Source organism: Trachinotus anak, unplaced genomic scaffold (assembly GCF_046630095.1).
Source record: "Trachinotus anak isolate AG129_WGS33_773 ecotype Australia unplaced genomic scaffold, CSIRO_AGI_Tana_v1 ptg000011l, whole genome shotgun sequence".
NCBI lineage: Eukaryota > Metazoa > Chordata > Actinopteri > Carangiformes > Carangidae > Trachinotus > Trachinotus anak.
Window position 1 is genome coordinate 23,866,168 of NW_027273862.1, and position 23,508 is coordinate 23,889,675.

General features: G+C 41.1%; 1 protein-coding gene across 5 annotated transcripts in view; it reads left to right on the forward strand.

Annotated features, from left to right (window-relative positions):
* tle3b (TLE family member 3, transcriptional corepressor b) overlaps positions 1-18,235 on the forward strand; it is a 32,202-nt gene extending 13,967 nt beyond the window's left edge. For 2 of the 5 annotated variants that reach the window (XM_071489160.1, XM_071489159.1), the window contains exons 8-21: positions 4,461-4,665; positions 5,641-5,657; positions 8,449-8,565; positions 8,983-9,033; positions 9,452-9,607; positions 10,549-10,684; positions 11,196-11,368; positions 11,969-12,045; positions 12,154-12,403; positions 13,244-13,491; positions 13,700-13,847; positions 13,999-14,149; positions 15,516-15,592; positions 16,684-18,235. In XM_071489160.1, the coding sequence (XP_071345261.1) occupies positions 4,461-4,665; positions 5,641-5,657; positions 8,449-8,565; positions 8,983-9,033; positions 9,452-9,607; positions 10,549-10,684; positions 11,196-11,368; positions 11,969-12,045; positions 12,154-12,403; positions 13,244-13,491; positions 13,700-13,847; positions 13,999-14,149; positions 15,516-15,592; positions 16,684-16,791 (1,914 nt within the window). In that variant the 3' untranslated portion in view covers positions 16,792-18,235. Of the gene's footprint in view, positions 1-4,460; positions 4,666-5,597; positions 5,658-8,448; positions 8,566-8,982; positions 9,034-9,451; positions 9,608-10,548; positions 10,685-11,195; positions 11,369-11,968; positions 12,046-12,153; positions 12,404-13,243; positions 13,492-13,699; positions 13,848-13,998; positions 14,150-15,515; positions 15,593-16,683 lie in introns of all 5 variants that reach the window. The other 3 variants (XM_071489163.1, XM_071489158.1, XM_071489161.1) reach the window with 3 other exon arrangements.
* The last annotated feature ends 5,273 nt before the right edge of the window (positions 18,236-23,508 follow it).

Below are 23,508 nucleotides of genomic sequence, written 5' to 3' on the forward strand. Positions count from 1 at the left end.
CGGATATCGAAATTCGATTAAGGTAAATGAGCCAGGAGCACAACCCCCAGTTTTCAAGGTAATTACTTCCTATTTCCTCCTCCTTTTTTTTTAAAGCCTCAGTGAGACTGTCTACAACAGGAGTGACCCTGCCTTCATTAAGGCTGGGCAGGACCAGACAGAACACACACACACAGGAAAACAGACTTTAATTATTGGGGTGAAGACATGGCAGGTGATCAATCTCCATGTCCCCACAGTGTGAGTCTTGTCATTAAAGTCTCAGTGACATTCAGAGAGTATCAGGCTCTGGCAGCTTTCTACAGCCGTTAGATCAGATAATAGATTTTAGTCGCACACATACACACTCGCGCACAGAGACTCACGCCTCCGGCTAAACTCCAGGTCTGATGATAGATGTTTGCCCCACAGGGACCACCTGCAGCACTGGGTGTCAGTATATGATCCTCTATCTATCTATCTATCTATCTATCTATCTATCTATCTATCTATCTATCTATCTATCTATCTATCTATCTATCTATCTATCTATCTATCTATCTATCTATCTATCTATATATATATATATATATATATATATATATATATATATATATATATATATATATATATATATGTTGGGAAACTCTTTCTACAGTAAACTACTAGTTCATGCCATGATGCCTTTTGTAAAAGTTAACACGGTGTTTCCATAATATGAAACGTGACAAGAACATGAGTTGCCTACAACCCAAATGACCTGAACTGAACTGAGTTGAAAGACAAAGATGCAAACTATCTACACGGGTTTGCATATTGCCAGAGGTCATATATGAATTTGATTTCACAAGTGTCAGAGCTGTTGTCTCATTTCCATGAAATCAACATAAGGCAAGATTGTACTTGGATAATGGTTAACAGGTAGTCAGTCAGTCACAGACGGCGTGCTATACATCACCCATCCTTCAATAAATGCTAATCTGTGGAACACAGCTTTTATACAGCCTGGTTTTGTTTTGGATGTCACTGGTTCATTTGCTAACAGTGATCTCTTCTGTGAAAAATTTTCATGTTTTATTTGTATCTGGTATATATATATTTCCATCTGGTTTGAGTGTGTCCACAGTGACACATGGTTTGACTCATCTGCATATACACATTTGCTACATGCAATTCATGTTTGAGGGTTTGTCTGTGTTTGAGGATGATGATGATGGAGGATGGACCTATCATGAGTTTTGTTTTAGAAAGCAGATCATTTCATTTTTTTTAATTCAATATTTTTAGTCTGAGAGTTTAGAGCCACTAGTTAATGAATCAAGCGTAGCATTAGTGTTGTTTTTCAGTTCCATTTCATTAGAGTTTGAATTACCAGTTGATTAAGTGAAGGACAGAAAAGTAATCTGCAGCTATTCTGATCATGTATTATAAGTCGTAATTTATTTTAAAGCAAATATTTCCCCAAAAATCTCTATCGCTTCAACAAAACAAGCAATATAAATACATCATCTCAGACTTTTGACTTTTTTTTTATAGACAATAGCATTAATTGATCAGTCAAAAAATATGTAAAATGAAAACAAAAACTGATTAAATAACCATTAGTTACAGCCCTAATTGTGGTGCTTGTATCATTTCTGGCTGAATCTCTTCCTCTCTCCTTTGAACCAGCAGCAGCAGCCTCCTCATACTGTCTACCCACTCTTCATGGTCAGTGTTCAGGGAAGTCACGAGACGGAAAACAAGTCTGTTTTTCTTAACTGTTTTGCTCACTGGCAGTCTAATACATACTTTTGGAGAGAAAGCACGACTTCGGTGCATTTGGATACTTTTGGCATCTTTTCCTTTGCCTGCATTATTCGGACATCACACTTTTGACAGCACTTTCTTCAACTAACCTCTAAAAGGTTTCTTGTGTCTCAGTCCTATTCCAGTCCTGAAATCAGTCAGGTCTGTTTTTAGGATACAGTGTAGTCTAATCTTTGTCACGACAACTGAAGAAAATTTGTTGTAAAGCACAGGATAAGGAGGTAATGTGGTGATCATTGCCAGACTTATTAAGCCAGTCTGCCAGCTGGTTTGTGCTGCTGCTGTTGATGCTTGTTCCACCTGACAGTACTGTTCTGCAGGGAGCCAGCTTCGCCTAGTTAACTTTAATTGCCTGTTTCCTGTGGAAGTTGCCTGAGCTGCAGCGGCATTTACACATAATGAAAAAAGATAAGTGTGAAAGGAAGCCAGCTCTTTATCCATGAATATTGAATTGGAAGCAATTTATTTTCTGAAATTTTCCTTCTTTTTCTCAACCCCCCCAGCCCCCCCACCCCCAGACCCCCAGCCACTCCCTTCCCTCGTCTCTCCTCGCTCCTCTCCTCAGCCATAGCTCGCTAATGAGGCTTCTTGATAATGATCCCTGCACGCTTTTTCTCATTAGGCACACTCAATAGGGACGTCCCTGCCTCAATCCCTTGCTCGCTCTCTCTTTCATTCTCTTGTTATTTTCTGATTCTGCCTCTCCCCCTTTTCTTGTTCTGGCTGCCCCTTTCTCTCTTTTTGCTCGCTTTTCCTTTCTCACAACAAATAGGCTGCTGGGCACACCAGTACAATATCGATTAACAATGCCGCTCTCAGTTGCTTATATCCATTGTGCGATTCCAGGTCCAGCTCGACATAATTAGCTGACTGAATAATGGCCAGCTTCTAACTAAACCTTTAAGCCACTAGATATACCCTTGTCTGTTTTTTCCATTTTATGTAATGAATGTATGGATGAGGTTATTGAAGTTCTATCTAGTGAGCAGAATAGCAATCATGTTTTTTTTCTTTTCTTTTTTAGAGAGGCAGTTGACGGATGTGCTAAGTGTTATTTAACCTTGTTTTAAAACACTTGCTTCCCTCTTGCCTGAGTGGTTATTTAACTCCTGTCTATCTACTCACTCCTCTCTGGTTGCCTCTCTCACACAGACATTCATGGCCTCTTGGGAGGTGTGTGTGTGTGTGTGTGTGTGTGTGTGTGTGTGTGTGTGTGTGTGTGTGTGTGTTCTCCACTGTATCTGTGCTTAACAGCATTTTGCTAGAAGAGCAGGCATGCTTGCTTGGTTTTCCAAAGTGTTGAAAGGGTTTGAGGTTTTCAAGTGTAGACCTATTGATTTTTAACTGTCCCAACTGTGACTGAAGCACAGTGGTTTGGGAAAACTGCTCTCTATCAGGTTGTACAACCCGATTGTAGTCAGTTGATAGTAATACTTGCCACATAAAGTAACGTGTGTAAGACATAAATAAGAAACAATAAGCAATTTGTAAAACAACAGTAATAAGGAAGGAATCAGATCTGTGATATACACCCGGAGGCACAATATTGTTGCCCATTCATATGCAGACCTTCGGGTTCAGTCAACTTTGCATTAGTGCTTTAAGTATTAGTTACTGAGCAGCAGTTTTTTTTTTGTTTTTTTTTTGGGGGGCATTTCTTGCCTTTATTGACAGGACAGTAGAGAGTGACAGGAAAGGGGCAGAGAGAGAGGGGGAATGACACGCAAGAGAGGAGTCGGGCCGGTCGGGAGTCAAACCGGCGCTCGCCTTCTGAGAGCATCCGCTCATGTGGTACGCGCCCTAACCACTCCGCCATCGGGCCGCCCTCAGCAGCAGTTTTAATAATCATTTATTCAAATCGCCCATTAAGCAAAATGTCATGAAATATTCTATGGTTCCAGATTTTCAAATGTGATGATTTCCTGCTTTTCTTTGTTTATTTGATTGTAAATTAAATACATTTTTGTTTTCAACTGTTGGTAAAAAAACAAAACAAAAAAAACAGCTATTTGAAGACATCACTTTGGATCCTAGAGAGAAGTGATGGGAAGTTTTCAGTCTTTTCTGGCATTTTACAGACTAAACAATTAACTGATTAATCAAAGCAAAAGTTGACAGATGAGTGTAACTGTGAGTTGCAGCCCCACTCTGCACCTGCTGTCTTAGTACACTACATATTTAACAAAATGTTCTTTTATTAGCATGTAATTAATGTGATAAATCAGCTGCAAGGTTTCAGGTTGTTAAAATGTGACATATTGGTGCCTCATGACACAATACATCGTCTGTTTTGTGTTAATTATGCACAGCCAAATGCTGAAGACCCTGAGAAAGTGAGATAAAGTAGTAACACAGAAATGTTTAGAGAACAAATGTATTCTACTGTTTATGCTACTGTTTCAGTTATTCAACACCGTGAATCTGATGATAACCACGCTGTATATCAACAGCTACGAACAGAATCTGTTTTTCCCTCTGACAGTGAATGAGCTGGATCAGCATGTTGGCAGTCACTGTCAGTCTGCTATTATGCATAAATGGTTTGGCCTTGAACTAAATGTTGTCAAAGCCAGCTCTAATGCACAAGTAGAGTGCGGTCATTCATGGATTCACTTCCCAGCCGACCCATTTGTCCTCTGTCTTGTCTCCTGTCTCTCTGAATTTGTTTACAGCAGCAGCAGCTTCAGGCTCAGCACCTCTCTCACGCAGCCCACGGCCCCCCAGTCCAGCTGCCCCCACACCCCTCAGGCCTGCAGCCGCCTGGCATCCCCCCTGTGACAGGCGCTGGCTCCGGCCTGCTGGCTCTGGGTGCTCTTGGCAGCCAGGCCCACCTGCCTGTAAAGGATGAGAAGAACCACCATGACCTGGAGCACCGAGGTGAGGAGCACAGCCTGCTGCACACACCGCCTGCAGCATGTTCGTGCTGATGGGAGAGTGTAACTGCCAAGAGCAGGTTTTACCAGCCGGATGCATTTATCATAGAAACATGTCCCTGTATGTTTTTAAATCTAAGTGTTTATGTATGTAACTACTGGGTAAAGAAATATTTGTACATCACTTTTAGCATAATTTTTCTTGGCCTTAAATCAAAGGTGGTAATGCTGGTCTAATCCATAAAAAAATACAGTAGCTTTGTGATTTTAAGTTGTAATGAATGGCTTTATTAATGATTATAAATAGTTTATAAGTGAGTTATAAGCCATCAATGGATGAGCTTTTAGGTTGCTAAGTTGTGAAGAATATCTCTGCTGGTCAATTTTTAATAGTCATAGCTTTAAGTTTCTTACTTTCTAATATGCCATCAAGTCTCCAGTTAAATATGTTAATAACCAATTATAATAAAGGGAAATTAACTAGTCATTAATAAATGGTCTCAAGTTTCTCACTTTCTAACAAAAAGACAAAAAGAAGACGTTTGTGAATTATCTGTAATAAATTATAAAGTTTAAGTCATTGATAAAAGGTTTTTCTAGTAAATCATCAAATAATTACAAAATGGGCTTGGTCCAGATATAACACATCCCTTGCCCTGCAGGTCAGAGGTCAAACAGTGTATTTGAGAGTCTATCTGATTAATTAAAGCTCATAAAATAAATGTTCTGCTGGGGGAGAATAAACACCAGTTTTTCACAACTGTCAACCTAAAGCGGAGACTGTCCTAAATAATGGATTATAACTGATTTATATATCAGTATATGATTTATTAAGCAGCAATAAAATAATATTTTACCAATGATATGTCCTTTTATAAAAGGTTACTCAGTTGTGGTGACACCCATACTAATTTATATTTTGCTTTTCTCTCTCCTGGCCCCTCATCTTTTCACTCGCCTCTGGCCATTCCTCTGAAAGAACGTGAGTCGAGCACGGTACGTTGACTCTCCATCTCCTGTGTGTCTCTTGACTTTGCCGGTTCCTGGCTCACTGTGTTTGGTGATTAGGTGTACTTTACATAGACTTAAGCCCACTGTTCAGTAGAAATTCATGCTCTGTGTGTAAGAACATACACATTTTCGACTCAGGGATATAAGCTGACTGAAATCAAATAATGAAGTCTGGCCAAATAAGCCAGTGCCATCTAATCCAGGTGGAAAATGACTCCAATCACTGGGCGAGGATTAGTAGTCAGCTAGCTCCTTTAATTTCAGCACAATTAAAAGCGACTTTGACTCTCCTTCTTTTCTTCCCTCACGACTTTAAAGGATTTACTGTTGCATGTGTCCAATACCTGACTCCTTTTCATCTTCTTTTATCTACCTTTCTCCTTTTATTTTGCATACACCTTTATTTGCTGCTCTCTCTTCTTCTTATCTCACTCATTCTCTCCCACTCCGTCTCTCTCTGTGCCTATCTCTCTCTTCCTTCTCATGTTAAATTCCTTGTTTATTGGACTGGCTTTAAGCTCTCAGTAAGCTTGAGCATAACGCTCTGTTGGATCTGCTCGGCCAGATTGAGTTCCCATTGACTGGCCACCCTGAATGGGCCCACTCATGTCTGAAGGGAACCCAAACTCTCCCTCATTTTGAATGGTGACGAGCGGCTGGCAATTCTGCCTTACCTTATCTTCCCACCACCCTCCCCCTCTGTCCTTTCCAGCGCAGACACACACTCGCATGCAGTGAGTCTTCCTGTCCTGTTGTCTCAGGTCATCTGATACCAAGGAGTGAGGCAAGTGCAGGGTTATTGAGTCTAAGCAATCCTTTAAAGGTCAAAGGCTCATATACACAGACAGGATGTAATGCAGTGAGATTTTTCTTCACACCATGCCAGACTAAAATCCTTATTGTTGCTTTCTTTTCCACAATAGTAGCTGAACAAATTTCCATATTTTGACCCTAGAAAGAGGGATGTGGAAATGGCAGAAAGCTCCTGGGTTGGCTGAAACCTTCAGGAAAAGTCTGACTCTGTGTGGTGGCCAAGGCAGGGGCAATTTCTAAAGGGGGTGGTATAATTGTGTGTGTGTGCACGCTATTAACTGCCCAACCACAGTGTTTTTTTTAAAATCATCACTCTGAACTCTCCTCGGCTCAGGAGGTCTTTTTTAATGTCACCCTTTCACTCGGTTTTCAAGCTGTTACCTTCTCTCCTGCTCTCCTTTCTCTTTCCGTCATTGCAGCCAAGATGTCAGACATCTTCCTTCTCCCGCTTTCACCACATCTTTCTGTTTCTGATGAAGGCAGGGATTTGTTGAGCTGCCCAACACTGTGGGCTGGCCTCAGGGTTTGCTTGCCTTCACCCCTCCTCCTCCCACCTCCCTGCCTGCCTGTCGGGTTGTTTGGCAGTGCCACCCCACCACACTATTGCCCAGACTACAAAAATCCCGTTTGCAGCTTGTGAGAGGGTGCCAGCCTGTCCGGGCATTCTCACTAGTGGGGAGAACTCATTGCCACACTGCTACGCTCTCATTGCTTGCCAAGTTCCTTTCCTGTTTTGCTCTCTTGTCTTTCTTCCTCTTTTTTTCTCATTTTCTCACTCTGCTTCTTTCATGGCTCTTTTCTCTGCTGGCAACACCCTCTTTGTGTCTTCACATTGCACTCTTGTCCAGGTTCCCTCAATGGCCTCTTTCTTTCCTTCCCCTTTTTTTATTCTGGTTGATTTTCATGAACTTTGCCGTCAGTCATTTTCTGCTGTTTTGTCACTGACATGCTACAGTGCACACACACTCAGACGCTCCGGCAGTCATTAACATGCGTTGTACAGTGACAGATCCTGGTCACTTTTGTTTTTATTTGCATGTACTTGCATGTCACTGTCAGAGAAAGTACAGTCAGGAATGCAAGCTGTGTTTGGTTTGAATTGTTAATGTTGCTTCAAGCGTGTCTGTCTAGGTCAGTCTCAGGGTATACAAGAGGATTAAATGTCAGGTTGTGTGTTTATCTGTACACCAAATATCCCGTGATGCACTCTGCTCCCACCTCACACTTTCTCTTCTACTCAGTCTGCTCTACACATCACCTCTCTGTGAATTAATGCCTATGTCTTCCAGTGGTAGACATGGGGGGTGGGGGTGGTGTGGTGTGGTGTGGGGGTGGGAGGGTTGTTCAGCTGTCTCATCTGTTTCCTACTTGCTCCATTGCCTTGGTGGCAGCAGCAGGGCTAAGCTGTCCCAGAACCCTCTTCTGTCCCTTCTGTCCCAAATCAGTCCAGTTCAGGCTGGGAGCATTGCACATTTAGCTTTACAGTCAATATTGTCACTGCGCTGATAAAGGACATGGCTCCAGAGCCATGCCTGGACTTAAATGCACCATTTGACAGTTCCTGGCTTTTCTGGTTTATGAGGGTTTGTCATTTACTGCATTTAAGCCCAAAAACATTCACTTGATTGAAGGGCATGTCCTTGCAGGGCAGTGCTTACTTTTTTGTCACTTAAATGTTGCACCCTAAGGCAACAGAGAAATGCATTTATTTGCAAGAGTCTTACACAGTTTGTTACTCCATATCAGATTATGACTGGTTAAAATGGAGCAAGATTACATTTACATGATTGGCCATGCTCGTTTCCTCACATAATACTTCTGCAGCTGTATACAGTGCAACACAGTAGCGTTGACAGAAGTTGAAGCATACTGCTTGTACAGGTTATTCTGTGGTTTGACAGTTTTCTGAGTGAAATGTATCGCAGACTCATTGTGTGGTCTGTCTGCATGTTGTTCTTGGCAGAATAACTCAGTGTCGCCATCAGACAGTTTACGGGCAGCGAGTGAGAAGCACCGTGGCTCTTCAGATTACGGTCTTGACTCCAAGAAACGCAAAGTGGATGACAAAGACAGCAGATATGTGAGTGTTTGTCTTTATTGGTTTCATGAGTAGCTCTCCTACTCTAGCTGTTGATGGGGTGCTGAGCTTGTTTCTACTTCTGTTTTAACACTGATTAACAGCTACTTTATTTCTTGTTATTTCATTATATGACCACCACCTTTTTGATAATGCTTTATTTTATGGGTCTGTAAATTCCTGATAATATTGTAGAATGTGTCTCAGCATCTCAGTTTATATCTGTGTACAAAATTTTAAATAAATAAATAAATAAATGCCACAGTTGACGAGCTTTTAAAGCAAACATATTACAGAGTACCTAAATATGATGGTCTTTCATTTTAATCTAGTAGTCACAAAATTTGACTGTATATGTTTATGCTCACTGTAATTTTAGTGGACTTCCAGTAAACTAAGCCTGTCACACCTTCATTTCAGGACAGTGACGGAGACAAAAGTGACGACTTGGTGGTGGATGTTTCCAATGAGGTAAGACTGCTTTGCAACCGAGCTGCTCAGTCACATTCCAGTGTTAACACTGTAAGAAACTAAACACAGCTCTCTTTTGTTATTTGTTGGTAGAAGCCTCAACGCTTTTCACAACGCTGCCAAAAACGTCTGTCACAATATTGGTTGTGTGTGCCATGAGTGTGTGCTTACTTTCTGTATTTCTTTTGCCACTCATGCACAAAGTAAGACAAAGAATACAAAGAGAAAAAGGAGTGACAGGTGAATGAAAAGTGTGTGTATGTGTGTGAGGGAGAGTATAGTATGAGCACGCATGAGTATATTTATCTGTGTTTGCACATGAGGCCCCGGTTTGTTTGACCTACATGTACATGCCAGTGGCTTTCCTCCGGTCTGTTTGCTCAGTCTTTCTTTCTGTCTGTCTCGTTTAACTCTGTAGGATGCAACCACCCCTCGAGTCAGCCCCGCTCACTCTCCTCCAGAAAATGGCCTGGATAAATCACGAGTCCTGAAGAAGGATGCTGCCCCCAACAGCCCTGCCTCTGTCGCCTCCTCAGGCAGCACGCCGTCCTCCAAAGCAAAGGACCACGCCCATGTGAGTGTGACGGACACACTGAAAGACTAGAGAGATGATGGAATAAGGAGGTTACAGTGGAGGGGGTGAAGGGTGAACTGACAGACTAAAGGGCATTTGTCAAGTGAAGTGGGTGTCTGTGTGAAGGACTAATACGCAGGAGGCTTAGCAGTTGGCTGCTATGAGGGGCTTGAAGGGGCAGAGGGTGGATGCACTCTCAGGAAATCAAGCCCTGTGGCTCACTCCTCTCAATCTCCTTTATGGCTTACCCAATAAATGGTCATTTCTTCCTCACCCTGAGGCTGTAAATAACTCAGAGACACAGCAGCGAGGGAACTGCTGTCTGCTTTTCTTGCTTCATCTCATCTTCTCCCCTCCAGTCCCCGTTTTCTCTAATACTGAAGCTCTCACTAACCAGGCTAAAACAGTCCTTCTTCATCAGTTTTACATAAACCATTTCACCAAGGATTAGGACAGATTTATAGTCCACATCACCACCCTTCACCTCCCATGACACCAAGCTTTGCTCCGTCCTTCATTAGTGTGTGTCACCAGGCTAAACCCCCACTCCTAGCTTGATCTGCAAAGGGAAGAAGGAGATGGATTAATTATGAGAGAAGTGTTTGGGCCACCATCTTGCTTGTCTAGCCACTCTTAACAAGCGTGACTTCTAAGCAAAGGTTTATGCCCCTATCCCTGCCAGATACACACACGCACACACACACACGCTGGCTGTAATGAAGTGTCAGTATTAGATTGGATTACCTTGAGCCGTCCACTCAGATTGTCACTCTGGATTTCCCTGCCAATGGGGGTATTTTTGACTCACTGGGAGATTTTCTTACTCTGGCATGGACACCATTTCATTTTTGTGTGTGTGTGTTTCTGAGAGTGAGAGGAAGTTTCAGTAAGAGGATACAAAACAAGGTTGCACACAAAGGTCAAAAGTTTCTCTGTTTTAGAATGACAAGTCCTCTACACCGAGCCTGAAGTCCAACACACCTACACCAAGGAATGAGGCACCGACACCAGGAACCAGCACCACTCCAGGACTACGACCTCTAACGATGGGCAAACCACCCGGCATGGAGGCATTAGGTACAAACAAATTTAATGTACCTTGCCACCACACAAATTTACTGACTGACTGATTGAATAATCTGATAATCAATCAATTGTTAGTTATTTTCAGGCAAAATGAATTGAATTGAATGAACCACTCTTGACCTACCTTACCAGTTCAAGAATTTGTAATCTCATAAGAAAAACAGCAAAGAAATCGTAATGAGCATTTCTCACTATTTTGTAGACCAGATGAATTAATCAAGAAAATTTATTATGTAAAATAATCTTTGTCACCTTGCAAACAATTGTTGACAAAAATATCTCAACACAAGGTCCATTTGTGTCTGTTCTGGAGTTTTTGATGACAGGACAGCATATGGAGTTGCCTCAGGTTTAATGGGTTTGGATAAAATGGAAATAATCATTCGTTGCGACTGTATAGTCATTTTAATGAACCATAGTTTAGTATTTCAAAAACTAAATTATTGTCTCTCCATTCTGCACAGTTTCCATAAAACAATTAAGAGTCTTTTGTCTTCTCTAGCTGCTCCTGCCCTTCGTACACCACTGTCCATTGCGGGTTCCTATGCCACCCCATTTGCTATGATGGGTCATCATGAGATGAATGGATCCTTAACCAGCCCAGGCGTCTATCCGGGTCTCATTTCACCACAGATGAGTGCTGCAGCTGCTGCCGCCTATGGACGCTCACCAATTGTAACTATTCCAGCTTCTATGTAAAATTTATGAATCAAAATACACATCTTCACATATATTCATTCATATATTCCACCTTCATCAGTTTGACATAACAAGCCCTCGCCAGAATCTGTATGAATTATCCACCACGGCTTCAGGTTAGAAAGTGTTTGCAGAATGACTTTGAGAAACTTGAGCAGTCATCCTGTATTTCCATAACTCATTGTGAATATTTCTGCTTGGCTGGCTGCAGCTTGTTGTGTGTACATAATGAGAGAGTACAAAGACAGCCGAGCTCCTTTACTTTGATGTTAGTTAGTTAGCATTCTAAAGGCTTTAAAAAAAAAAGGCTCACCCCGAAAATGCATCTCCATGTTTGAAAATCTCCCAGGCTTTCATTAGCATTAGCAAGTGGGATGTTGTAGCCTTGTGCAAAGCTTGCCTGTATGCAATGAAGCTGAATTTGCACCTTTTTGAAGGGATTTGCCTAGAAACAATGGTTCCTCAGGGTGTTAGCAGCTTAAGTGGAGCATAGTTTTCAATTTGAATATTAGCTTAGTCTAATTTATCTTTGCAGGTTATCTGCTGTTTAACGCTTCCCTCTTTTTACTTGTGTAGGCGGGGTTTGACCCTCATCCTCACATGAGAGCTCCAGGCCTGCCAGCCAGCCTCACTTCTATTTCTGGAGGAAAACCGTGAGTATCTGAATATTATTTGCATTGTGTTCAACTAGTTTTTATTCAGAGATGATGTACACTTCTTAGCTCAAACTGACCATCTCTCCGCTCCTCTGTCCTCTGCAGAGCCTATTCTTTTCATGTGAGTGCAGATGGTCAGATGCAGCCCGTGCCCTTCCCTCCAGATGCGCTGGTAGGCCCAGGCATCCCACGCCATGCACGTCAGATCAACACACTGAGCCACGGAGAGGTGGTGTGCGCTGTCACCATCAGCAACCCCACGCGGCACGTCTACACCGGTGGCAAGGGCTGTGTCAAGATCTGGGACATCAGCCAACCAGGCAGCAAGAGCCCAGTGTCCCAACTCGACTGTCTGGTAACTATTGTTTGTTCATTTTCTCATAGCAAGAGAAAATGTGAAATGTGTTTTTTCAAGTGTTGTATTATTATTGTAGACATTTCAAATTTGTAACAAGGCTTCCAACCGGAATAGACGTAATGTACTATGAGGTCACTGTGATCAAGTTTTCTTGAGCATCAAATGTAGCCTGACTCCACATCCCCACGTAGTTTTCCCCAGATCCCAACAGAGAGAGATGTGAATAATTCAGCAAAGTGTCTCACTGCTGTGCCGAAATAATCCTTAGTGGGAAAAAAAAAAAGCCTGCTGAGTAATGATACTCTGATTGGCCAACCCTGTCTGCCATTACCCAGCTCATTACTTCCTCCCAACTGCCTCCTATTTCTCATTTTGATACTGCGGCTTCATGCTGCTCAACTCATATGGCCTCCAACACCCTTAAGGTGCGTCCAGAGTGCAATTGGGTCTCATAAAGCCATCAGGTTGCTGTTTTAATTCGACCAAGAGCTTTCACGGTCCTATTGATCTGTCTTCCTGCTCTCTTAGAGCCTGGCCAACAACGGCAGCCCCAGTCTCGCTCCCTGCAACTCTTGTTAAAGCTGACACCCATATCTTTACTAGAACATGAAAGAGTCAGCTGCAGTCAAAAAACGTCACTTGTCAAAGTAAAGCTTCTCTTGAGTTTACCGTAGATGGTCTTGATGTGGATACATGGAAGTAACACATTAATCTCTGTTACTTTACAGAATTGTGACTAAGTTTGTTTGTGTTGTTATTTCACGTTTCATGTTCATGTCGAAAAAAATGACAGAAAAAGCACGTCATTAAGATGCTTCCCTTTTATTTGTGCTCCAGAACAGAGACAATTACATCCGCTCTTGCAAGCTGTTGCCTGATGGCCGCACCCTAATAGTGGGTGGAGAGGCCAGCACACTGACCATCTGGGACCTGGCCTCACAGACACCCCGCATAAAGGCCGAGCTCACTTCCTCTGCTCCAGCCTGCTACGCATTGGCCATCAGCCCCGACGCCAAGGTCTGCTTCTCCTGCTGCTCTGATGGAAACATCGCTGTGTGGGACCTCCACAACCAGACCCTCGTAAGGTCAGTACTTTAGCTCAGGGGATGTATTTTTATCGAAGTAGCAAACTTTTAGCACTTTGGATGCGTGCCACAAGAATTCTTTAATTCACAGTTCACTCTGGTTGAGGAATAAAATATTTGGCCACCAACATAAGACACCCTCATTGTTAGAGTTGGGAAACCTTTCTGCTCTGTTCCTGACGTGCTGTTTGGTCTTGTATTGTTCTAGGCAGTTCCAGGGCCACACAGATGGAGCCAGCTGTATCGATATCTCCCACGATGGGACCAAACTGTGGACTGGAGGGCTTGACAACACTGTTCGCTCCTGGGATTTGAGGGAGGGACGGCAGCTCCAGCAACATGACTTTACCTCACAGGTAGAGAGAAACTCATATTAAACAAATGTGCCCTTCCTTTCCTCCAAAACAAAGTCAACTAATACATCTTTCACATTCACTCTAGATGTAGCAACCACATCACACAAAACAGGTTGCAAAACAGGCTTTGTAACTGTTTTTCTTGTTACAGATCTTTTCACTGGGCTACTGTCCCACTGGAGAATGGCTGGCTGTCGGCATGGAGAGCAGCAATGTGGAGGTGCTTCACCACACCAAGCCTGACAAGTACCAGCTGCACCTGCACGAAAGCTGTGTCCTCTCACTCAAATTTGCCTACTGTGGTGAGTAACATCGAAGAGGCACATAAACATAGCTCTATGGGGAATAATCTTTGGTGGATAAGTTTTTGATTTGTAAGCAGTAAGGCTTAAAGTTGCCGCTGTTGGGTAGTTTGGTCCAGAGCAACTCCGGGTGATTTCTGGCCAGGCTGCCATTGATATCCATGGTTTTTAGAGAAATATTTTTAATGACTTTTGATCACACAATGATTTTGTCTTTGCCACATGCAACACTTAACAACTGTGGTTTTCACAGTGAGAGTGTTGTTTCCACATTTTGCTATGACAGTAATTAGATGACTGAGCAGAGTAATAGCTGCTATTGAGGACACGTCCCTCCACGGATATAGGAAAAATTTACATTTACACACAGTTACACCCATTTTACATGTGTTGGTATATTGGGGGCAAAAATTAAATGAGTTCCTGTTCTCCACCATAATTACAAACCTGACAGTGCTGAGAAGGCTTTGAAACAACATTTAGGCCACAATGTAGAGCAAGAAAACTTCGAGAAAATATAATTGAACAGTTCCATGTATAAATGTGAAAGTTTTAGAGCTGGGTGGGGTTGTGGTGGAGTCATGACCTAATATTCCTGCTGCTGCCCTGACACCTGATCAGGTGTCAGGGCAGCAGCAGGAATTCAAGAATTCAAACATACAGTGACTCATTAGTCACTTGCAGAGTGGTGTGTGAATAAGAACCTGTGTTTCTAATTTTTGCACTAGTATATAGTAGTAATCTCAACGGTCTAAATTGCACATAATAAAGGCTTGAAGCTGTATGCATGAAAAGGGAGGCTGTTATTTTACAAACATGCCTATTAGAGAAATTTGTCATTGCTTGTTCAGTTTAGATCATTCTGCCTTGGGCATACCAGCTGGTTTCAGGTTTAGGGCTCTGACAAATTAAGTTTTACAGTCACCCCACTGACATATTTCCAGAATTGTCCCTCACAAACTCCCCACAGCACTGTCTCCTATCTTTGCCACTACAGAACTGGTTAATTCAAATGATGCTTGCAATTTCAGAGCTCTTGCTGTCACTAATTGAATCATTACCCAACTAGTGAGTTGGGTAATTGATCAAAGAGTGATTTAAATAATTATCAGAGTGGAAATGTGAGTCTCCTTCATTATGTGCTTTTTATGATTGTTTATAAAATGGCATTTCCCCTATTAGGTTTTTATGGTCATTGATAAGGCAACTACAGAGTCACGTTAGCTGTTGGAAGTATACTGTAAATCTCTACTCTAAGCTTAGAAAGACACTGGTGAGCAGGTTTGTGAGGACAAACATGACTGTGTGTGTTGAGTACATATACCTTCAGATTATGTTCTCAAGATGTCTGTTTCTCTGTTTGCAGGTAAATGGTTTGTGAGCACAGGGAAGGACAATCTGCTGAATGCATGGAGAACTCCTTATGGTGCCAGCATATTCCAGGTAACTAGGATAAACACGGATACACAATTAAACTCGAGGGTATAAAGGAATATTACCGTCCGTGGTGTGGGGAGGGAAATACCATCTGTTTTACCATATAGAAATTTTGCAGTGCTAATACAACACTGTCCCTATGTGTGACAAACAGATCTTAGCTCTATTTTACTTTTACTAGGTTTTCAGTATTGTCCAACATGGAATCATGATATCATTGACATTAGCTGTCAATGTCTGGGAATACATGTTTGGTATTTTGGTAATTGTATATTCTCAACTAGGATGAAACAAATTGAATTCTTGATTAATCAATTGATCAGCAATTAGTTAGATAATCTTTTAATCAGCTGGTGATTTTTTTTTTTTTTTTTTTTCAAGCAGCCTCTAATTCAAGCCTCTAAAATGAGAGGATTTGTTGCTGTTCTCTGTTTTGGACAGAATAGGATATTTGAGGATGTCAGTGTGATCTCTGAGATGATGCGATGGGATTTTTTCACCAACGACTCATTAACTAATTAAAAGTGAATTAATCGATAATGAAAATAACTGTTATTTGCAGCCCTATTTTCAAATGTAAAGTAAATGGAAAGAAAGCTGCTTGCTATTTCAGAGCTCTTGCTGTCACTAGTTGACATACAGCCACTACACTGGGTTATTGACAGTGAAGTACCTTAAATCAATCTGCTGGAGCCTGCAGTGCAGCTTCAGATTTTTGACGTACAAATCAATAGTTTTTACTTGTAGTATATAATCAGTCAAGACTTTTATTTTAAGTATGTTTCTGATTTGTGTTTGCTATATGAGCAAATCTAGCATGGTCTAGATTACAGACAACAGATGTACCGCTGCTAACTGCGTCTGAGTGGAACTAAGCGTATGTGCTAAGAGTTCAAGCTAATTCAACAGTTATTTCTTGAACATGCTTCATAAGACTAATGAGAGGATAAAGTCGAACTAACTATGTAATAGCTACGAAGACATGAAAACCTGTACTTCCTAGTTTGAGAACTAAGCTATATTTATGAAATATTAGTAACCTACAACATATGAGGGCAATTTAATGACCCTTTTTTTTTTTTTTTAAACTTTCACAGTCCAAGGAGTCGTCCTCCGTCCTGAGCTGTGACATCTCAGCAGATGACAAATACATTGTGACAGGATCCGGTGACAAGAAAGCCACCGTCTATGAGGTCATCTACTAAAGAGAGCAGGCTGCTGCTCTGCTTCAGCACTTCTACTGAGATGACTTTTACTTTTTCTCCCTGACCATTCATCTGTGGAATACAACAGGCTGAGACGAACTAAGGAACTTAACTAGTGGAAATCGATGGATCTGTTGGCCTAAGGATGCTTATGCTGGAAAGAAGTTATATTTTTTTTGTCCTTTGGTTTTGGAGGGTTTATTTTTGGGTTGCACATTTTTTTTTGTATCTTCTGATTTTTATTTTTTTTCTGTTTTTCCTCTTCTGAGAATATTTGGGTGTAACCCGGTGAAGCAGCGCTTCATTTCTAAGAACCTTGTTCCCCAGACATCTTGTGAAAAGTGTAAATATCGGATTAAATAAAAGACATTTTATATATATTATAAAAATATATATATTTTCATGTCCTGGGTGTACTTGTGATGATTTTTTTGGCCCACTCTCTCTTATGCCATGATATCTGAGTGGGAGAGCAGAACATAGATTAGAACTTTTTAACAATGTTACTCTTTGATTTTCTTAAAGCACATTCTCCAGGCTGACCTTTTCAAATGGAGGAGCATGAAACTTGTAAACCAGGACATTTTCTGGAGATTTTAAAATGGCCTTTTGTCACAGTGCTCTTACTGGATGGTGAAAACGGGGTCTAATCTTGAACATGAAGGCCCCCGACTCAGGCAGAGCCTCGGCTGGTTTGGACCACTGTGGGACCGAGTGGGACACTATGATTCAGGAAAAGAGATGGATGTAAATTTAATTCATATATATACATATATATGAAAAAACCTTTTTAAAGTGTACTGCTCTGTCTGTGCTATCTTTCTCTGTTTGTTTTACCTTGTTAGATTGGAGATGGGGAGCGTTTAATATTTAGCCTAACCCTTGGACCTCAGTTGGCGGCAGAAGCACTGCAGCAGGCACAAACTGAATGACAATGTGCTTTTTGCTAACATGACGTAATATGGATGTTGAATTGTACCATTGATTTCTTGGCTACAGACTAAACTCAAACAGTCTGCACTATTGGAATTCTTGTGCCCTTGGTCTTATCAATATTCCTGGAATATGTTTGGTTGACCGTGGTCGGTAGATGGAGAGACATTTGACCTGGTTAAATCCACAGATCAGTCTGTCTTTCTAGAAAATGTTCTAGTCAGAGTCTGTAAATGCTCATGGTGTAGGAGGGAATGGCACTTAAATGTGAATACAACAAAAATACATAAATTCATGAATCAAGTGTCTCCAATGTTGACGTTAAGACGACAGTGAATAATTCTGGTTTCTACACTGTGCTCCTGATCCTGTCAGCATTTCCCACAAGAAAACAAAAGGGGTGAAATGTGCTAGTCCCTCTGAATCACACCAAAGTATGTAGCAAATGCTGTCAGCACTGAAAAGAAATGTACAGTTGTTAATAAATCAATAAAACTGTTTTTGTAGAATGGCCCATTTCCTTGTGATTGACCTACTGACATCAGGTGTTAACTATAAATTACCCTTTGGGTTGTGTGAAGCACCAGCAAGATCAGGGCAGGTTTGGGTTTTTTCAACTTTACATCCTATTAAAGGAATGATTTAAAACTCTTAATATAATATAAATAATATACTTATTTGCTTTCTTGCAAACTGATGAGAAGCTTGATACTACCAACACATCCGCACTGTAAATATAAAGGTACAGTCAGGAGATAGTTAGCTTATCTTAGCTAGGCTCACATGCACATGGTGGGTGTTTCCAGTATTTCAGGACTCAATACATTTTGATTAGCAACAAAATGGTGAATAAATTGGGGCTTCTACATTTGGAACTGAAATTTACAAAAAGGAAATCAAATAAATAAATGGAAAATTAGTATTTAAGAAATGTTAGAAACCTAGTCAAGTTTTTTTGAGTGTTAAGAAAAACGCTAAATGTTAATTAATCCATAGCAAACTTCACTTTGATTAAACTTTCCACACATGCTCCAATATCATCATATCTCAGAAGAATTCAGCAGTTGGAAAGAAAACCAATGTTTGAGGATTATAAAAGAGCTATGCTTGCTTGTCTGATGGTTTAAGCTCACCTTGGTGTGACTGCCTTTGTAAAATCTTGTTGGATGTGTTCTCAAATTCCACACTGATCTCTGTTTAAAGAGAAAAACACAGTACGAAAGATATCAGTATTGTTAGCGTTCACATGGCAGGTAACATGGCTTGACACTTGAGAGATTATTTACTGCTGCAAATCGAACGACAGGACTGATGGGGAAAACCATGCTAGCACTACTGCTAGTGTGTCTTTCGTTGGACGACAGATTGGTGACAGATTGGTGAAAAGTCAGTGAAAATCAGAGACAATACAACTACAGAAAATGTAGCTGCAAGCGGTGATGTGGGGGCCAAGCAGCCCAGCAGGTCAGAGTTGCAATGCACACATGTTTGTGAGCACGTTTCATGTCAGTTGATTTAAGAATGGCTGAGATATGACTTGATTTCTTGTTTGGCACCTTTGCCGCCAATTTCTGATCACAGTCTGATGATATGTGCCAATTTTAGTAATGGTTGTCCGAGGAGAATTAAAAAAACACTTGTACATTAAGTAGAATATGGCAGAAATTGACGTCATAGGATCCATTGAACTTGGCTTATCCAAGGAATCAAATGGTACCTCATTTTTGAAACTTGGTCATAAGTTACATGCATTAACATACTTCCAGCTTTGACCTGTTGGTGGCGCTAGAGAGCCTGAGACACAGACATGACAGTTTCCCCAATCAGTGTGCCAAATTTCAAAACTATTAACAATATGGTTTTGGGGACTGTCATAGACACTCAAATGAATAAGTAAAGGTGGTAACACAATGGGTGCCTATACAGCTTCATTGCATGGCCCTCAATAAGAAGGTAACATACTGTAAACTGAACAAAGTTAGTTTTCAAAATCTGACTAACTATAAGTTACAACATGTTTGTATGAACAACAGAGTGTAATGTTTTATCTTGGAGCAAGGTTGGGTTGCTACAAGTTCTCATAATCAGTGTTTGTGCATCTTTGATACGTTGTTTAATTTTGAAGGGAAAAAAGTAAATACAACCCGTGCAGCAAACAGACTCTCCTGCTTCAGCTAAACCGTCCTGCAGGTCCTTTGCAGTCATATCGAGGCCTGGGCAGTTTAATCTGCAACTCCTGAAACTCTTTTGGTCTTCCAGATCTTGTCTTGTTTATTTTGGATCCTCAGTCAGTTGCTTAGAGGAGCCCATGGTTGTTGTTACCACAAGGTCTGAAGAATCCAAAGCCCTGTTCAGACCTGGCATTAAAGTGATAGTGATTGTGCGCAGGAATACGGTAGTTCAGCAGCCATTTTTGTCTGTTTGCTGCTGGTGGTGTATTTATTTTTTCAACTTCAAATATCAATAAAATTTACCAAGGAGTGCCCAAACCTTTCCATACAACTCTAGTGCTTTGGCAAAATTAAGTCAAGGTGAAAGAATAAAGAAATGCAGCAGGTTGATTAACAAGTTTCACCGCATTTTTTTAACCTTTGCTGTAAAGGGTATCAATAAGGGTTTTTCCTTTTTTACAGGGGCAGTTGTATTATCCACTTCCTTTCTGATAACCAACCATGACCAACACCTTGCAGGTCAGAGAAGTGCCTCAAGAGACACCTCATTACCAGTGTAAATATTCACCCAAATGTTACTGTAGGTGTCATTTTTGGTAATGGGAACAGTTAAATGTCATGGTTGCGACACACAGACTTCTAATTCTTTTGTCATTGCACACACTGATATGAAATAAGTGAAGTGTGACAGAGAGAGAGAGGAAGTGAAGTAAAAAGTGTGAGAGAGACAGAGACGGTTGTAGCGAGTTAATGGCTTTGTTTCCAGACGGGATGGTTTGTGGTTTCAGGCCTGCTGACAGCAGTAATGGTGGGAGGGATGAGACACAGCTCAAGATCAGAGTGGCTTGCCAAACCACACACACAAACACACACATAGACATACCAAGTGGCTACTCTGTTGCTTCACTTGTATCACAGAAACTGCAGAGACACATTCAGCCACACTCATATTTCACACACTCCCACACACAACTTAGAAAAAGACAAACTACTTTGGGAATTTGTGGCTTAGTGTTCAGTGATGATTGAGGAACAAGATTTGTGGATAAAATTTCTCACAAATGAATATCATGCCAACAACAATCAGCACATGATTACCAAATTGCAACTTTTTCCTTTATGTATTTTGTCAAGGACAGGCTTCCATACAATAATTCATGATGTATGCTATTTATGTCATTGTCTTTGAATCCTGTTTTTCATGACTCACCGCCCTGAACAGTTGCCACGTCTTTTCCTTCTCTGCTCTCTTTCTTCCTCTCCCACGTCCTTTCCCACTCTCTTGTTCTGCTCCCACCACAGGTGGTGAGTGCATTCATTTTCACTTTTGTGGGGGTGCTGGCTGTAAGGCTGTGATTCCTGACTGTGTATGTGAGAGAGAGGGAGACAGTGTGGTTAGGGATGCAATATGGGGCAATTTCTTTGCCACGCATCTCAACTAACTGTGTGGGTTGGAGGCTCTGTGCATATGGCTGAGCTATGCATGCATAAATGTACATAATTTGTTCAGACACTTTAACATCTATTCTACCAGCTTGAGGAGCAGCAGTTGTCCTTATGTGACCCTACTAGAAATTATGTTTATAAATGACTAAATGATTTTGCTCAATATGTTTTGGAAGAAATATAATTGCAATTGTATGCTGCTATTGTCACAGGAGGTAGTCAGGGTAGATTATGGCCTTACAAAATCCGGACTTTGACAGAAAATGGGATATGTGTTCTGTGTATCCTTTGAGGTTCAGTGAAGCCGTCTAAAACACTTGTGGTTTGGTTAAATATAGAGAAATACTGTAAGGCAGAGAGAACGTGAATACGCTCTGCCTTGTGTTGCAACCGATGAAATATTTAACCAATATGATATTTGAGTTGCCTAAATATAATCATAAAAACGTTGCTGTTACCAACATACTCTGTCTCGTGTTGTAATCAGAAAAACCTTAAATGACAAATGAAACTGATCTATCTACTATGAATGCATACTACACAGTTTAGGCAATCCAAGAGAAATGTTGTGATAAACAGTGCATGGATAATGTGGATTAAGAGAATGCTTATTTAAACCAGGTGTATACAAGGTCATTTCAACTACATGTCCATCCTACTGTGCTTTGATTGGTTTCTTTATCTTGACATGTACAGTACTGTCCAAAATTTTAGGCACTTAAGATTCTTATCCATCATGCAATACCATCAGGAAGGCGTCTGATTGGCCCTAAACTCATTCTGCAGCATGACAGTGAGCCCATATACAGCCAGAGTCATAACAAACTATCTTCAGCAACATGAAGAAGAAGAAGTCTGTAACAGATGGTCTGCTGTTATCAGTCTGGGATCACAAAAGGAGAGACAGAGGACACTGAGACAGCCTAAACCCAAGTGCCTAAAAACTGTGTGTAAGGGAACCTTGTTTTTAAAGGAAAAGGTTGGTCACACCAAATATTGATTTAATTTGGCTTTTTCCTGTTATATCCATGGCATTGTTTTTGAAAGCATCCTCACTTTACTTAGTGTCTAAAACTTCTGCACAGTGCTGTAGGAGGAGAATACACTGATGTCCAGATATTTTTCTGTTTCCTCTACATGTTTTGTTGTTATAAATTTGGATACGTTACTAAATCATTTCCATTTCAGAGCCATTTACCCAGTTCATAAAAACATTTTTCTCAATCTCGGCTAAAAGCTGACTGTGCACCATTAAAGGCTTCTAACCACTTTGAAAGGCTTGTAAAATCCTGATGCAAGTTGTTTTTGTTCTCTTGACAGTCTAGAGCTTTTGCTGTGAAGGAGAAGTGATGCGGGGCACTCTACTTCTCCATTTCTCTCCTCGGCCCATTTCAGCAGGGAGCCAAAAATTTTACTCTCCTTTCCCTGACAGCCTTCTGATTTCTTCTGTCTTTTATAGCACCATGAGACGAAATGGAGAGCAAAATGATGAACCCTTTCTCTCATTTTCCAGCTCTCTTTTCTCACCAAGACAGCCTTTTATGTTTTCATCTTCCACTTCCACTGTCTCCTTTTCTCCATTACTTTTTCAGCAGTCAAACCCCTCCACATCTTTCTTTTTCCTGTTTCCCATCTTCACATCTGTTCCTCTGCAGTGGCAACTCCTATAAGTACATCGATTGGGCTGAACCAAGTAGTAGTATAGGAGTGTTTTTTTGTTGTTGTTTTTTTAAGAAGAACAAATAAAAATGAGAAGCTCTCTGCTTTCTCTCTCACATTGGATAACCAAGTGCTTGTGGAGTGCAGAGGGAGATTAAAGGGAGCTTGTGTAGAGGCAAATAGTGCTGGTGCTTCAACTCCCAGAGGTCATTTGGGTCCCTTTGATAGCATTCAGGCCACGCTCCATCTTCTGACCTGTCCTAAAGATGAGACGCTTTCATCAGTCTCTGCTGGACTCAAGAGCCCACTCAGGATCAGGGCCTCAAATTAGAGGAGGGCTTTGTGTGTGTGAGAGAGTGTGTGTGTGTGTCTTCAGATTCTTATGTATAATTCAATGCTTTTACTGTCATAAAAGCCTTTTCCTTGATCTTTGATCACACAGACTGGTGAAAACAATACTTAAACTGGATTTTCTACATTTTCTGTGTGAGAAGACCTTGATTTAAAG